Here is an 18,729-nt window from a genome sequence, read left to right as displayed (position 1 = left end):
CTGATCCTGAGTTACATCCTGTATTATACTCCAGAGCTGCACTCACTATTCTGCTGGTGGAGTCACTGTGTACATACATTACATTACTTATCCTATACTGATCCTGAGTTACATCCTGTATTATACTCCAGAGCTGCACTTACTATTCTGCTGGTGCAGTCACGGTGTACATACATTACTTATCCTGTACTGATCCTGAGTTACATCCTGTATTATACTCCAGAGCTGCACTCACTATTCTGCTGGTGCAGTCACTGTGTACATACATTACATTACTTATCCTGTACTGATCCTGAGTTACATCCTGTATTATACTCCAGAGCTGCACTCACTATTCTGCTGGTGCAGTCACTGTGTACATACATTACTTATCCTGTACTGATGCTGAGGTACAGCTGATATAATACAGGTTGCAGTTTCAAGAAGGTAAATCATTAGAACTTGCAGGCTGAGGAGGGAACACTGAGGGATTTCAGCTCTAATTCAGGATAAATATAATTGATGTAATTACAATGTATTATGTAGATGACTTCCATATAGAAGTTATTAGTATAGCGGATGGTGCAGGGGGCTTATTATAAGCAGTGAGTGGCAGAACCATGTGTAATTTTTAATTCCATGTCTGTGACAGTGCAGACTGTAGTAAGAGGCAGGTGTACCCATCCTGGTGCCCCCGCACCTCACTATATATCACCCATTAGCAGGGGTGGCACTGCCAGGCAGGAGGGGCTCCCAGCAGACAAGTTTACTACAGGACTCACAGACCTGCTGAGAGTTCTCCTCCCACATGGAGTCTGACAATGAGGCCAATTATACATCATCAGCTCTGCTGGCTGCAGTCTGATCTACTAGATCCCACCGTGCTATACCATAATATAACAAGATGGCTAGATGGATAGATATTAAAATAGATATAGATAGATATGGGATAGATATTAGATAGATAGATAGATAGATAGATAAATGATAGATAGATAGATGTAGATACCAGAAAGATGGAGATAGATATTTGCAATCACATATATACATTATTGTAGTATATTATGCTGCGGGGCCCATCCGGTGCCGTCTCCCTGTGATGTGCGGCTCGGGGAATAATCCGGATATTTCTGATGATATTATTAGTATTTTGTACTGGTGTTTTCCCTTTTCTTGCCCCCCACATGTGATATGTGCCGGTATATCCCCTGCAGCTGTGCGATCTCTAGATTGGCCGAGTTCTGCACCTAGACTCCCGGACATGTTGTGCGGACAGTCTCCGGGATGTCTCCATTCCCCCGCCGCCTCCTCCCGGGATTCCGCCGCCTCCTCCCGGGATTCCGCCGCCTCCTCCCGGGATTCCGCCGCAGTCTGTTTCGCGCTGCGGTGATTATCGCGATATGTCGGTGTGATAACCGCTGTGCAGGAGGTCAGTGGTCAGACAGTCTGGGCTCCTGTCGGGGGTCTTCTGCTGTCTCTTTCCTGAGTCCAGAGCTGTCACCTCAGCGCCTGAGAGTCTGACAGAGGCTGCAGGAAGACCCCCAACACAGCGACCCCCGGCCTTACAGCTCATCAATACCGCCTGACAGCAGCCCCGCACACGTGTGTCCACGGAATACACAGAGCGCCCCGCACACATGTGTCCACCGAATACACAGAGCGCCCCGCACACGTGTGTCCACGGAATCCACAGAGCGCCCCGCACACGTGTGTCCACAGAATCCACAGAGCGCCCCGCACACGTGTGTCCACAGAATACACAGAGCGCCCCGCACACATGTGTCCACAGAATCCACAGAGCGCCCCGCACACGTGTGTCCACAGAATACACAGAGCGCCCCGCACACATGTGTCCACCGAATACACAGAGCGCCCCGCACACGTGTGTCCACAGAATACACAGAGCGCCCCGCACACATGTGTCCACCGAATCCACAGAGCGCCCCGCACACGTGTGTCCACAGAATACACAGGGCGCCCCGCACACATGTGTCCACCGAATACACAGAGCGCCCCGCACACAACACCCAGATCAGTGAGGGAAGAAGCGATCACCTGAGAATAAACCTCAGACATAGAAAAATGTACCTACAAATACATAAATAAATTAGATAAATATAATCACTGACATACAACATTTTTAGTTATAAATATATTTGGTGTCTGCATTTTTTTCATTTCTATGATTATATATACATATGTTAGAAAAAAAATAACATTTATGTTTTTTTGTGTTTTCTGGTTGTTTTCAGAGTAACACATTTTATCTCTCTCTATACACATATAGATAACTTACATTTAGATTTTTTAGTTAGAAATAATTTGGATTATTTGATGTCTATTTAAATGTTATATATAAGTATTAGTATTTAGTAGATTTTCAGTCACAGACAAAAAATTTATATATATATATGTGTGTATTGTAGTATGCGGTATTGTAGTATTTTGCAGACTCATACACACATATTATACACATACACTCCGGTATTGTAGTATATTGTAGATACATACACACATATTATATATCTATACATCCAGGTATTGTAATAATTTGCATATACACACATACACAAACATATTATATACATACACCTGGGTATTGTAGTATATTGTAGATATTCATCCACACATATTTTATATATATATATATATGAAAATAATAATAATAATAATATATATATATATATATATATCTACACACCCAGGTATTGTAGTATTTTGTATATACATACACACAGATTATATATATATATATATATATATATATATATATACCCAGGTACAGTAGTATTTTGCAGACACATACAAACATATTATATACATACACCTGGGTATTGTAGTATATTGTAGATATTCATACACACATATTATATATATATATATATATATATATATATATATATATATTATATACACCCAGGTATTGTAGTATTTTGTATATAAATACACACACATATTATATACATACAACCTGGTATTGTAGTATTTTGCAGACACATACACACACATATTATATATATACCCGGGTATTGTAGTATAGTGTAGATAAATACACACACGTATTTTATACATACACCCGGGTACTGTAGAATTTTGTAGATACATACACACATTATATATATATATATATATATATATATATATATATACACCCAGGTATTGTAGTATTTTGTAGATATATTTTTACATGTACACAAGTATTAGATTAGTATTTTGGACATTTTCAGAGGCGTTTTCGCCATAGGGGACTGTGCACACACAGCAGACAGGTAGAAGACCTGCGACCTTTCTCTGAGACTATCCCGTGTTATATGTGTTATTACACCTCTGCAGAGATATCTCCTTGGTTTCATGTGTCGGTAGAATAATCGCATAGATATAGACATTTTAGGTTGTAGTATATTAGTAAAAATGAATACCTCAGTAAAACATCAGGACACCCACAGAAGTGTGTAAAATACCGTCTCATCGCGCAGGCCCCTGTTCACACACAGCCCGGGGACTTGACTAGGAATAGATCGGGGACATGGTGTGATCTGCAACTAGCTAGCTGCACTTCAACTACAACTCCCAGCATTTGGCTTATGCTGAGATAAATACTGACACCCCTCAGCTCATTCCTCAGTGTTGGTCATTATTGTCAGTTGTCAGGATCCACTCCTAGGCTGGGAGTTGTGATACCGCAGCCAGTAATACCGCAGTGTAAGGCTGCCTTCACACGGGGCGATTTTAATGCAGAACATCAATTCCATTCATCTTTTGGCCGAAAGCACAAGGATTTCTGCAGGTTTCATTCAGATGAATAGAACTGAGTCCCAGAAAAGTTCTACATCAGAATTTGTCAGGTGAAGACACACTTATATCCACAAGGCCTTCTCCTCCTATCACTACTACCCTCATCATCTTTGGTTATCTTTCAGGTATTCTTCAAAATCCAGCTCTGCATATCATATACCGTATATCCCTGTACACAAAGCTCTGCATATCATATACGGTATATCCCTGTACACACAGATCTGCAGATTATATACAGTATATCCCTGTACACACAGCCAGCTCTGCAGAACATATACAGTATATCCCTGTACACACAGCTCTGCAGATCATACACAGTATATCCCTGTACACACAGCCAGCTCTGCAGAACATATACAGTATATCCCTGTACACACAGCTCTGCAGATTATATACCGTATATCCCTGTACACACAGCTCTGCAGAACATATACAGTATATCCCTGTACACACAGCTCTGCAGATCATATACAGTATATCCCAGTACACACAGCTCTGCAGATTATATACAGTATATCCCTGTACACACAGCTCTGCAGAACATATACAGTATATCCCTGTACACACAGCTCTGCAGATCATACACAGTATATCCCTGTACACACAGCTCTGCAGAACATATACATTATATCCCTGTACACACAGCTCTGCAGATCATATACAGTATATCCCTGTACACACAGCTCTGCAGATTATATACCGTATATCCCTGTACACACAGCTCTGCAGAACATATACAGTATATCCCTGTACACACAGCTCTGCAGATCATATACAGTATATCCCTGTACACACAGCTCTGCAGAACATATACATTATATCCCTGTACACACAGCTCTGCAGATCATATACAGTATATCCCTGTACACACAGCTCTGCAGATCATACACAGTATATCCCTGTACACACAGCTCTGCAGATTATATACAGTATATCCCTGTACACACAGCTCTGCAGATTATATACCGCATATCCCTGTACACACAGCTCTGCAGAACATATACAGTATATCCCTGTACACACAGCTCTGCAGATCATATACAGTATATCCCTGTACACACAGCTCTGCAGAACATATACATTATATCCCTGTACACACAGCTCTGCAGATCATATACAGTATATCCCTGTGCACACAGCTCTGCAGATCATACACAGTATATCCCTGTACACACAGCTCTGCAGATTATATACAGTATATCCCTGTACACACAGCTCTGCAGATTATATACCGAATATCCCTTAACACACAGCTCTGCAGATCATATACAGTATATCCCTGCACACACAGCTCTGCCAAGCATATACATTATATCCCTGTACACACAGCTCTGCAGATCATATACAGTATATGCCTGTACACACAGCTCTGCAGAACATATACATTATATCCCTGTACACACAGCTCTGCAGATTATATACAGTATATCCATGTACAGACAGCTCTGCAGATTATATACCGTATATCCATGTACACACAGCTCTGCAGATCATATACAGTATATCCCTGCACACACAGCTCTGCAGAACATATACATTATATCCCTGTACACACAGCTCTGCAGATTATATACAGTAGATCCCTGTACACACAGCTCTGCAGATTATATACAGTATGTCCCTGTACACACAGCTCTGCAGATTATATACAGTATATCCCTGTACACACAGCTCTGCAAAACATATACAGTATATCCTTGTACACACAGCTCTGCAGATCATATATAGTATAGCCCTTAACACACAGCTCTGCAGATCATATACATTATATCCCTGTACACACAGCTCTGCAGATTATATACAGTATATCCCTGTACACACAGCTCTGCAGATTATATACAGTATATCCCTGTACACACAGCTCTGCAGATTATATACAGTATATCCCTGTACACACAGCTCTGCAAATTATATACAGTATATCCCTGTACACACAGCTCTGCAGAACATATACAGTATATCCCTGTACACACAGCTCTGCAGATCATATATAGTATAGCCCTTAACACACAGCTCTGCAGATCATATACAGTATATCCCTGTACACACAGCTCTGCAGATTATATACAGTATATCCCTGTACACACAGCTCTGCAGATTATATACAGTAAATCCCTGTACACACAGCTCTGCAGATTATATACAGTATATCCCTGTACACACAGCTCTGCAGATTATATACAGTATATCCCTGTACACACAGCTCTGCAGATTATATACTGTAAATCCCTGTACACACAGCTCTGCAGATTATATACAGTATATCCCTGTACACACAGCTCTGCAGATTATATACAGTAAATCCCCGTACACACAGCTCTGCAGATTATATATAGTATATCCCTGTACACACAGCTCTGCAGATTATATACAGTAAATCCCCGTACACACAGCTCTGCAGATTATATACAGTATATCCCTGTACACACAGCTCTGCAGATCATATACAGTATATCCCTGTACACACAGCTCTGCAGATCATACACAGTATATCCATGTACACAAAGCTCTGCAGATTATATACAGTATATCCCTGTACACACAGCTCTGCAGAACATATACAGTATATCCCTGTACACACAGCTCTGCAGATCATATACAGTATATCCCTGTACACACAGCTCTGCAGAACATATACAGTATATCCCTGTACACACAGCTCTGCAGATTATATACAGTATATCCCTGTACACACAGCTCTGCAGATCATATATAGTATAGCCCTTAACACACAGCTCTGCAGATAATATACAGTATATCCCTGTACACACAGCTCTGCAGATTATATACAGTATATCCCTGTACACACAGCTCTGCAGATTATATACTGTATATCCATGTACAGACAGCTCTGCAGATTATATACCGTATATCCCTGCACACACAGCTCTGCAGAACATATACATTTTATCCCTGTACACACAGCTCTGCAGATCATATACAGTATATCCCTGCACACACAGCTCTGCAGAACATATACATTATATCCCTGTACACACAGCTCTGCAGATTATATACAGTATATCCCTGTACACACAGCTCTGCAGATCATATACAGTATATCCCTGTACACACAGCTCTGCAGATCATATACAGTATATCCCTGTACACACAGCTCTGCAGATCATACACAGTATATCCTTGTACACACAGCTCTGCAGATCATATATAGTATATCCCTGTACACACAGCTCTGCAGATCATATACAGAATATCCCTGTACACACAGCTCTGCAGAACATATACAGTATATCCCTGTACACACAGCTCTGTAGATCATATACAGTATATCCCTGTACACACAGCTCTGCAGAACATATATATTATATCCCTGTACACACAGCTCTGCAGATCATACACAGTATATCCCTGTACACACAGCTCTGCAGATCATATACATAATATCCCTGTACACACAGCTCTGCAGATCATATACATAATATCCCTGTACACACAGCTCTGCAGATCATATACAGTATATCCCTGTACACACAGCTCTGCAGAACATATACAGTATATCCCTGTACACACAGCTCTGCAGAACATATACAGTATATCCCTGTACACACAGCTCTGCAGATTATATACTGTATATCCATGTACAGACAGCTCTGCAGAACATATACAGTATATCCCTGTACACACAGCTCTGCAGATCATATACAGTTTATTCGTGTACACACAGATCTGCCTATTATATACAGTATATCCCTGTACTCACAGCTCTGCAGATTATATACAGTATATCCCTGTACACACAGCTCTGCAGAACATATACAGTATATCCCTGTACACACAGCTCTGCAGAACATATACAGTATATCCCTGTATATAATCTGCAGAGCTGTGTGTACAGGGATATACTGTATATGTTCTGCAGAGCTATGTGTACAGGGATATACTGTGTATGATCTGCAGAGCTGTGTGTACAGGGATTTACTGTATATAATCTGCAGAGCTGTGTGTACAGGGATATACGGTATATAATCTGCAGAGCTGTGTGTACAGGGATATACTGTGTATGATCTGCAGAGCTGTGTGTACAGGGATTTACTGTATATAATCTGCAGAGCTGTGTGTACAGGGATATACTGTATATGTTCTGCAGAGCTGTGTGTACAGGGATTTACTGTATATAATCTGCAGAGCTGTGTGTACAGGGATATACTGTATATGTTCTGCAGAGCTATGTGTACAGGGATATACTGTGTATGATCTGCAGAGCTGTGTGTACAGGGATTTACTGTATATAATCTGCAGAGCTGTGTGTACAGGGATATACGGTATATAATCTGCAGAGCTGTGTGTACAGGGATATACTGTGTATGATCTGCAGAGCTGTGTGTACAGGGATTTACTGTATATAATCTGCAGAGCTGTGTGTACAGGGATATACTGTATATGTTCTGCAGAGCTGTGTGTACAGGGATTTACTGTATATAATCTGCAGAGCTGTGTGTACAGGGATATACTGTATATGTTCTGCAGAGCTGTGTGTACAGGGATATACTGTGTATGATCTGCAGAGCTGTGTGTACAGGGATTTACTGTATATAATCTGCAGAGCTGTGTGTACAGGGATATACGGTATATAATCTGCAGAGCTGTGTGTACAGGGATATACTGTGTATGATCTGCAGAGCTGTGTGTACAGGGATTTACTGTATATAATCTGCAGAGCTGTGTGTACAGGGATATACTGTATATGTTCTGCAGAGCTGTGTGTACAGGGATATTATGTATATGATCTGCAGAGCTGTGTGTACAGGGATATACAGTATATGTTCTGCAGAGCTGTGTGTACAGGGATATTATGTATATGTTCTGCAGAGCTGTGTGTACAGGGATATACTGTATATGTTCTGCAGAGCTGTGTGTACAGGGATATACTGTATATGTTCTGCAGAGCTGTGTGTACAGGGATATACTGTATATGATCTGCAGAGCTGTGTGTACAGGGATATTATGTATATGATCTGCAGAGCTGTGTGTACAGGGATATTATGTATATGATCTGCAGAGCTGTGTGTACAGGGATATACTGTGTATGATCTGCAGAGCTGTGTGTACAGGGATATAATATATATGTTCTGCAGAGCTGTGTGTACAGGGATTTACTGTATATGTTCTGCAGAGCTGTGTGTACAGGGATATACTGTATATCCCTGTACACACAGTTCTGTATAACCTTTAGTGGGTAGACTACGTAGAATTTAGCTAATGTATTTTAACCTGTATTGTTCTTTTTTTTTTTTTTTGTATAGTTGAATAATAATCTATCTCCTATCTATCTATGTATCTATCTATCTATATTTATCTATCTAATTCTTAGCTATTTATTTAAAATATATCTTCCTGTTTTATATCTATGTATCTATCTATGTATCTAAGCTATCTATCTATCTATTATCTATCTCCTATCTATCTATCTATCTCCATCTCCTATCTATCTATCTATCTATCTATCTATTATCTATCTATCTATCTCTCTATCTCCTATCTATCTCTATCTCCTATCTATCTATCTATCTATCTATCTATCTATCTATTATCTATTATCTATCTATCTATCTCTATCTCATATCTATTTTTCTGTCTCTCTGTTTCACATCTATCTATAAAAAGAAGGCAACTTCAGCATTGTCAAAGAAGAGATGGGTGCAGTTCATCCAAGACTGTAAACCCTATAGGTATCCAAAAGGCAAAAACGAGGCACCACCCTTTCTTCTATTTTGGAGTCCTGCCTCTCTGTCTATCTAATTCTTAGCTACATATTTAAAATATATCTTCTTGTCTTATCTATCTATCTATCTATCTATCTATCATCTATCTATTAAATCAAATAAGCTTTATTGGCAGGACTAAATAATATCTATCTATCTAATCTATCATCTATCTATCTGGTATTTATCTATATATCTATATCCTATATATCTCTTATCTATCTATCTGTTTATCTATATCTATCTATCTGTCTATCATTTATCTATTATCTATCTATTTATCTGTTATCTATTTCCTATCTATCTATCTATCTATCTATCTATCTATCTATCTATCTATCTCTGTTTATCTATTATCTATCTATTATCTATCTATATATCTATCTCTCTATCTCCTATTTATCTATCAAGTATCTATCTATTTATCTCTGTTTATCTATTATCTATCTATGTATCTCATATCTATCTACTTACCTCTAATAATCATGTCTTTCTTTAATTTTACACTAGTTCCTTGATATGATGTCTACCATTAGACACTATGGACACCAGTGCCCCCAGCAGTCACGTGACCCCCCTGACTGTGCTGATTGGAGGAACCTCACCTGTGTACAATGAATGGTGCCTCGGTGGTGTGTACCTGAGCAGTTATGGCCTCCAGCCCCAGCACTCTGAAGCCATTACTATTATCATTGTAGGTTAATTAACTGAGCTGGGAGATAACAGGGAGCAGAAGATTCCTGTCATAATGAACTCCCATAAATAAGATCTATTTGCCAAAGTCAAATAACAAGTGCTATTCTCTATCATGGCAGAGAGGTAAATGGCATGTCCGATGGGTTGTCTGGGAGTCCCAAGTGACATCTCTATGAAGTCATTACAGGAGCCTGGCAAGAGGTAATGGCTTTCTAATAGATGCACTCATTCAGGCCTGACATTGCCTCTCCTGCCTTTCTGCTGGCTGCTGTAGCATTTACCCCAGAAGTCTATGGAGGAAATCCTGGGGATGTGAAGTCCCTGGCAGGACCCCCCACCCCATGGACACAGAGATACATATTTGAGCTTAGATACATATTTGAGTTTCCAGTGCTGGAAGCTTTGGACTTTGGCTGCTGTGTTTTGCACAGGGCTGAAGCCTGGCGCCTGCTGATGGTGAAATAGATATTGTAATCCCACGTGATAGTGAGAAGGCAGTCACCAGGAGAGTGCAGAGAGAGTGCAGGAGACAGGGAGAGAGGGCAAGGCTTGGAGACTGTCCTCCCCCGCTGTGTGTGTGCAGGGTGGGATCCATTGCTGCTGCTGCACTGGGAGAAGAGCCTCCAGCTGTCTGAAGGTGGGTCATCTGGAGGGTCCTGCTAATGGCAGATAGAAAGGACTGTCTAGTGGAAAGGTGATACAGGTGGGGTGCAAAGTGAAACAGTGAATGCCCAGTGACAGGGAAGGGTTTAAGGGGCACAGACATGGCAAAAGTTCTCCAGTGTCACTGGGTGTCGCAGAAATGTCACAATGGTGGCACAAGGGGTGAAGAGCACAAATTGTATGTAAGGGTGGCACAAGGGGTGAAGAGCACAAATTGTATGTAAGGGTGGCACAGGGGGTGAACAGTACAGATTATATATAATGGTGGCACGAGGGGTGAAGAGCACAAATTGTATGTAAGGGTGGCACAAGGGGTGAACAGTACAGATTATATATAATGGTGGCACAAGGGGTGAACAGTACAGATTATATATAATGGTGGCACAAGGGGTGAAGAGCACACATTGTATGTAAGGGTGGCACAAGGGGTGAAGAGCAAATATTATTAGTGGTATGGTGGTAGAAGGGGTACAGAGCACCCATTATTTATTAGGGTGGCATGGTGGCACAGAGGCTTTAGTATCTGCTCAGGTAGTACAAGGTCGGGGTGCCTGATGTTTGTAGAGTGATTGATGGCAGGGGGTGAAACATCTGGGTTCACTAATGCCATATATCTTGTCCTATCATTCAGTACGTGGCAATGGCATCAGGGAAGGTGCCCCCAGTGTCTCCAGGCCTGCTGGGAGTTGTTGTAGTTTACCACCTAATAGATGGCCACCTCTGCCCCTCCACTATCTGCTCTTATCTGTCACACACAGTGGAGGGGGTCCAGGTAACAAGTGTCAGGACTGAATAATCCAAGATAACTCCTATCAGATCCCTCACTGAAACCTCGGCCAAGTGGAGTTTAATAGTCACCCCTGTCCTCTCCAAAACAGACAATCCACCGGACCTTGGGGTCAGTAGTAAGTGTGAGCGCCGGGCGGAGGGGTCTTCTCAGTGGTAGGACCGGTCAGCATTCACAACTAGTAGAATGACATTATTATTATTATTTATTGTGATACTATTGTGTCATTATTATTAGATATTATTTTATTATATGTCTGTATATACAGCGTGTGTGAGTTTATATATATAGACAGACGCAACATAATAAATAGCATTTTGTATTTATATAATATAAATAATATTGATAAAGACAAAGAGAAATTAAATACATTCAATAAAGTATAATTAAATAAATAATGAACACTTCTAAAAATTGTAGTAATAATAATAATAACAACAACACCATTCGTCTTGAATATAAACTGGTATATTATTGTATAATTATTAGAGATTTTATTATGTGCGTATATAGGTATCAAATAAGTGTAAAAAATAATGATAATATTACAAAGAACATAAAGTGTAATTAAATACATTCAGCAAAATATAAGTAAATACATACAATAATGGTAATAGAATTATAATAAATACGCACCAGGAAATGCCTAAAACATGTTGAATAATAATAATAATAATAATAATAATAATGAAAAACTTAAAACAAATGAACACGTGTCATATTGTATTCTCCTCTCTAGCTTCCGAATTATTTTTTAGGTCCTTGCTACAAAAAATATATTTATAATGATGATAAATGATAATAATAATATGACATTTACAATGAATTTCTGCTTCACCGCTTTGTAGTAATATAAAGTTTTCATTTGCACATAGACTGGGGAGTCCCTCCTGTGTCACCCGTAACCCTGTGGAGTATACATGTCTCAGATATTAACCCTGTAGAATATACAGGTCTCCTACTGTATATTACATGTTTACAGTGTAATCCTGTAGATAGAATATACATGTCTCATATATTAACCCTTTAGAATATACAGGTATCCTACTGTATATTACATGTGTGTAGTGTAAACCTATAGAATATACATGTCTCATATATTAACCCTGTAGAATATACAGGTCTCCTACTGTATATTACATGTGTGTAGTGTAAACCTATAGAATATACATGTCTCATATTATTATTGCATGTTTACAGTGTAATCCTGTAGAATATACATGTCATATATATTACACGTGTGTAGTGTAATCCTGTAGATAGAATATGCATGGCTCATATATTAACCCTGTAGAATATACACGTCTCCTACTGTATATTACATGTTTATAGTGTAAGCCTGTAGAATATACATGTCGAGTACTGTATATTACATGTGTGTAGTGTAATCCTGTAGAATATACATGTCATATATATTACACGTGTGTAGTGTAATCCTGTAGATAGAATATGCATGGCTCATATATTAACCCTGTAGAATATACACGTCTCCTACTGTATATTACATGTTTATAGTGTAATCCTGTAGAATATACATGTCGAGTACTGTATATTACATGTGTGTAGTGTAATCCTGTAGAATATAAATCTCACTTATTACACGTGGACCCTATGAAGAAGGAAGTGAGACCCTATAGAGCTCGGATGGTTTTTTTTTTTTTAGGGGGGGAGAAGTCCTTTGGCTTCTGCTTCTTCTCAGTGTAGAGACCTCATCAATCTGCTCTATCACTGCTGCCTCCAATCATCCCATTCATTTCTGTCATCCTGTAATTGTCCTCAATAGCTCTCCAGTCCCTCCAACAAGAAATAGATATATACACTGTGCTTAGATGTATACAGTATCTGTATATATATATATATATATATATATATATATAGATATATATAGATATATATATATACCGTAAATGTATGCATATATACAGTCCGTGTGTGATCAGTAAATGCTACTGACATGAAGCTGTAAACCCCCACTATTTATTATTTGCTTGTCTTTTTTTTGCGCTGATTTGTTTTTGCTTTTTAACACAAGTAAGAGATATTATTGCTGCCACGTTTATTATTTGCACTATTGTAGCAATATTATTGATATTGTTTAGTATTATTATCATTTAAAATATTCCTGCTGTCAAATTGTAATACATATTATTAGTAGCAGTATTATATCATTATATGCTAACATAAATCCACTATAATATTACTGCACTTTTATTAGTCTTTCTTTAAAATAGTTTTTATGTAGTAGTATTATATTATTATAATTATTTTGGTTATTTAGTCCTATACTATTTTATTTAGTAGCAGCGGTATGGTTGTTGATACATTGTACTATTTTATTTAGTGTTCAATTATATATATTTAAAAATAATAATAATAATAATATATTCGAATTATTAAGTATTATTGCTGTATTATGCTGTTTTATTATGTGGTAGTTATTAATATTATTCAAAGTAGCTTTACATTATTATTCAGTATTTTTTTTTGTTGTTGTATTAGTATTTAATGATATTATTTTGTTGTAGTATTATATTAAGTGTACTGTATATATTATTGTTATTTAGGATTATTGTTATATTATATATATTTTTAAATTATCATTACATTCAGTATTATTGTTGAATTATTTAGTAGTTAATGATATTATTTTGTTAGGGTATTATAGTAAATATTATTGTTACTTAGGATGATATTATTATTTTTATAATTTTTTATTATCATTGCATCCAGTATTTAATTAATTTTATACTACTACACCAATTCTAATTCTATGGTTGGTGACACTTTCAGACTTACTAGAACCCCACATTTTGTGAGAGGTTTATCTGGATCACATAATTAAAAATAATCATAATAATAAATAAATAATAATAATAATTAGAGCCCATTTTGTGGGGCATTTATCTCACTGCTGGTGACAATCATTCAGGGCTCCACAATAGACAGTTTGGCCCTCTGCAGACTCTTGTCCCATTGTGAGCTGACTGTGTTTTCTCCCTGATTAATCTGATTATATTTGGGATCTGATGTGATTTAAGTCTTGTGTTGGGGGAGCACTAACAAAATAAAGGTCTGGGGGGAGGTGGTGGGACAGGTAGACTCCTAACAATGGTGTCTGTCACCTGCAGAGACCCCTGTTTAACCTCATTATGTCTTCATGTGGTGGCTCATTCTTTTCTCTTTTCTGACTTGTAGGTGTGAGGTATAAATACCCCACCAGGGGAGGGGTCTCCTCACAATAAACTTGGACACAGAAGATAGAGGATGAAGGGGATGGCTCTGCAAGGATATAACCTTCTGCATTGGTGATTGGACTTATCTTTGAGGCCTTCAGAGGAGCAGAAGATCTAGACTAGAAATTGAGGTGGACACATCTTGGATCAAGGGGCTCAGAGAACATCTTTAGGAATTTGGAACCATCTTGAAGGATGTACCAAAGTCTTGCAATGGGTGCTAATCATGGACCCCCATCATATGAAGGGGCTGGGGGCTTCATGCACAGTGCTGCTGCTACCTCTCCTGTCTATGTCCCAACCACCAGGGTGTCCTCCATGATCCCCAGCCTTCCTTATCTCCAATCCAGTGGTCACGCTCAGCAAGGGAGTCCAGTGTCAGGCCATAACATGTGGGCACAGGCAGGTGCAGAGAGCTCAGCTTACAACCCTACCACCCCTCACCAGCCTGTGTCACCTCGCTTTGCCTTCTCTTCTAGCCCCCCTATCACTGCAGCCTCTTCCAGAGAAGTCTCCTACAGCAGCCCCCTGGCCATCACCAGCAATGGAAGAGAGCAATATGGCAGAGGCCATCTCAGTGCCACCTACTCTAGCCCCTACCCTGCCTATGTCACCCAGGACATGGGTGCTGCCTGGACTACTTCTCCATTCGACAGCTCCATGCTGCACAACCTGCAGAACAGGGGGGGACCCGGAACCCCAAGACACCCCAACATAGGTAAGTGCCTACTCCTCTTATATATCATATGCATGTTTAATCAACCTGAGGATCAGCGGAAAAAAGGAATTATGTACATGTATCTCATATCTATCTACAGTATCTATCTCATATCTATCTATAGTATATATCTCATATCTATCTATCTATCTATCTATCTATCTATCTATCTACAGTATCTATCTATATAATCATTTATTTGAAAGCCATTAACTCCATGGTACTGTACATCTAAGAAGGCGTTACACATACATCATATAATACAACACAAGTACAATATACATGACCTTAGTAACAGACTGGTACAGAGGGGGAGAGGACCCTGCCCGCCAGAGCTTACAATCTACAAGGGAAGGGGAGAAACGCAGTAGATGAGAGTAAAATCCGGTTGTATGCAGGCAGCATGCTTATTGCAGATGGTAGGCTCTCCTGGAAAGTTGGGTTTTCAGGTTACTCTTGGAGGTTGGGGGAGATGTGCTGGGTTAGCGATTTCCAGAGTATAGGGGATTACTTGCGGGGATGTATCTGGAAAGCAGGTCGGAGATATAAGATATAGTATTTTGAACTGAATTTGCTGGGTAATGTGGAGCCAGTGAAGGGAGAGGCAGAGGAGTAACAGGGTGAGAGGTGGATTAGTCAGGCAGCAGAGTTGAGGATAGATTGGAGGGGTGCAAGATTGTTAGAAAGAAGGCCACAGAGGAGGATGTTACAGGAGATCTATCTATTAGGGATCTTATATCTATCTATACAATAATCTATCTCATATCTATCTATCTATAAAATATTCTATCTATTATCAATCTAGCTATGAAATAATCTATTATCTAGCTATTATTTATTTATTTAATGCACTTATATAGCGCTACTATATTCCGCAGCGCTTTACAAACATTAGAATCCCACTGTCCCCAATGGGGCTCACAATCTAAGGTCCCTATCTGTATGTTTTTGGAGTGTGGGAGGAAACCCACGCAAACACGGGGAGAACATACAAACTCCATGCAGATGTTGTCCTCTATTAGTAATATTATTTAATTAATCATTTACTGAGGATTAATGCTAATCTATAATAATCATACTTTTTTAGAGGGGTCAATGGACTTGGAAACTGTCTCTATATACCGTAATATACATACAGTTTTATATTTTTAAAACATGTTTTCTTTATTCTATTACTCTACCTATTTTCATAGCACGTTTCTGTAAGCTGATATTTATTCGCTTTATTATATCTACAGTTTATTATGACATGTTTATATATCGTTTCTTACTATTCCAGTGATTTAAAATAGATCGGAAAACATATGTCGTCAATACGTTACGTTCATACGTTGCCAATTGTGTTTCCTAGAAAAATCTTTGACTGTGTCTTCTTCTGTATATCTACTAAACCATGGCCGTTACCCTGCATGTCTTTCCATTTACTAATCTCTGTTAATATATAGGCAGCAGTTTTTATCATTTGTGTGATTATTCTATACATAAATGATCCCTGATGAATGGGATTCAAAATATCAAAGAGGGCATATATGACGATTTAGGCCGGGCATGCACAATATATCAGTTGTGTTTGGCTATCTTTTTTTTTTTGCCGGACATATCTGACCTGTGTCCAGTCCGGCGTCCGCAGCCTGATATTGGCGGTCAGATAAATGCTGTGTGCTATGTTTTTCTGTCTGGCGCTATGTCCTGTCCTTTCTGTACTACACCGGATGGCCAGCTATATGTGACCATGGCCTTATAGATGACATATAGTACTGTCTTCCATTTCCAGGCTGGGGGCTATACACTTGTGCTTAGGAGTTTGTACAAGGATCCAAGTGAAAGTTTACCCCCTCCCCCATGTAAGTGACGTGTTACAAGCCCCCGGTAGCTCCATTGTTGGGTAAAGTTCATGCTGACAAAGGACACTTTCACCTTCCCTAATCTCTGGCCTCTATACATTTAGATATTATTATATACCGGTATATACATGATTATGTAATGATAGAAAATTAACTAATATGGCAACACTGCAGATTTTTCGGGCGGTTCCGGGGCGGTGGTCGCAGCAACTTGCAAGTCGCACAGTGACCCCATTCAGTTTAATGGCTGCACTATTACACAGTGACTTATAGGTGTTACAGCAGAGATCACTGTGTAGCCCCGGCTGTTTGGGTTACTTACTCATGTTGACAATATAGGGGTTTAATGATCCCCCCCCCCCAAGCTGCCCCCCCCCCCCCACTATAAAAGACCCTTCTTCATCAGCTTGTCTTCAAGGGACCTGAAAAGTGAGCAGGAGAGGAGACGTCATAGGTTTATATAATGGAGGATCTGACAACTGCAACGGTGCCACCTATCTGGCATTATGTGTAACTGCAACCAGTATAAAATAACTGCAACCAGAATAAAATAATTGCAACCAGTATAAAATAATTGCAACCAGTATAAAATAACTGCAACCAGTATAAAATAACTGCAACCAGTACAAAATAATTGCAACCAGTATAAAACAACTGCAACCAGTATAAAATAACTGCAACCAGTATAAAATAACTGCAGCCGTAATAATTTATTATACTCGCTTATGTATAGCGCTGACATATTCTGCAGCGCTTTACGGATATTATCATAACACTGTCCCCAATGGGGCTAACAATCTAAGGTGATAATAGTACAAATCGAAAATTAAATAGAGAAATACCGTAAGTGAAAATCGACTTACAGAGGTTGGTGAAATTCGTAAATGTTGATAATCAACACATTCGATTTCGGTCCCATGGAGATTTGTTCCGTAAGTTAGAACGTTTAGGAGATGAGTTTAATTTTACTGCTATTATACAGCAGTTACTAATGCGGCATTTTTTAACAAAAAATTCAGCCTAGGACCTCTTGCACATGGCACAGAAATTGTATAGAAGGACCTGTACGGCTCCAGTCATACAATAGTCCATGGGACGCCATATAGCGTTTATTGAATGTTGTATGTAGACACCTACAATGCAGGAAATCGGAGGCACCATATACACTCCATACGCTTTTATGTGAGCCTATTTTACTAATGTTTGATTGCATCAAATTTCCAGTTTTTTTTAAAAAAAACAAAAATAAAATTGCTGGGATTTTACCTTATCAAATAGCGACATTTAAAAA

The 18,729-nt window shown here is 39.1% G+C and overlaps 1 protein-coding gene across 2 annotated transcripts in view; it reads left to right on the top strand.

The window, feature by feature from the left end:
* GATA4 (GATA binding protein 4) overlaps window positions 1-18,729 on the top strand; it is a 73,643-nt gene that overhangs the window by 32,481 nt on the left and 22,433 nt on the right. The window contains exons 1-2 of one of the 2 annotated variants that reach the window (XM_044292163.1): window positions 10,709-10,830; window positions 14,839-15,594. In XM_044292163.1, coding sequence (XP_044148098.1) covers window positions 15,072-15,594 — 523 coding nt within the window. In that variant the 5' untranslated portion in view covers window positions 10,709-10,830; window positions 14,839-15,071. Of the gene's footprint in view, window positions 1-10,708; window positions 10,831-14,838; window positions 15,595-18,729 lie in introns of those variants that run through there. The other variant, XM_044292164.1, reaches the window with a different exon arrangement.

This window comes from Bufo gargarizans, chromosome 4 (assembly GCF_014858855.1).
Source record: "Bufo gargarizans isolate SCDJY-AF-19 chromosome 4, ASM1485885v1, whole genome shotgun sequence".
Classification (NCBI taxonomy): domain Eukaryota; kingdom Metazoa; phylum Chordata; class Amphibia; order Anura; family Bufonidae; genus Bufo; species Bufo gargarizans.
This window is presented reverse-complemented; position numbering and strand designations above follow the sequence as displayed.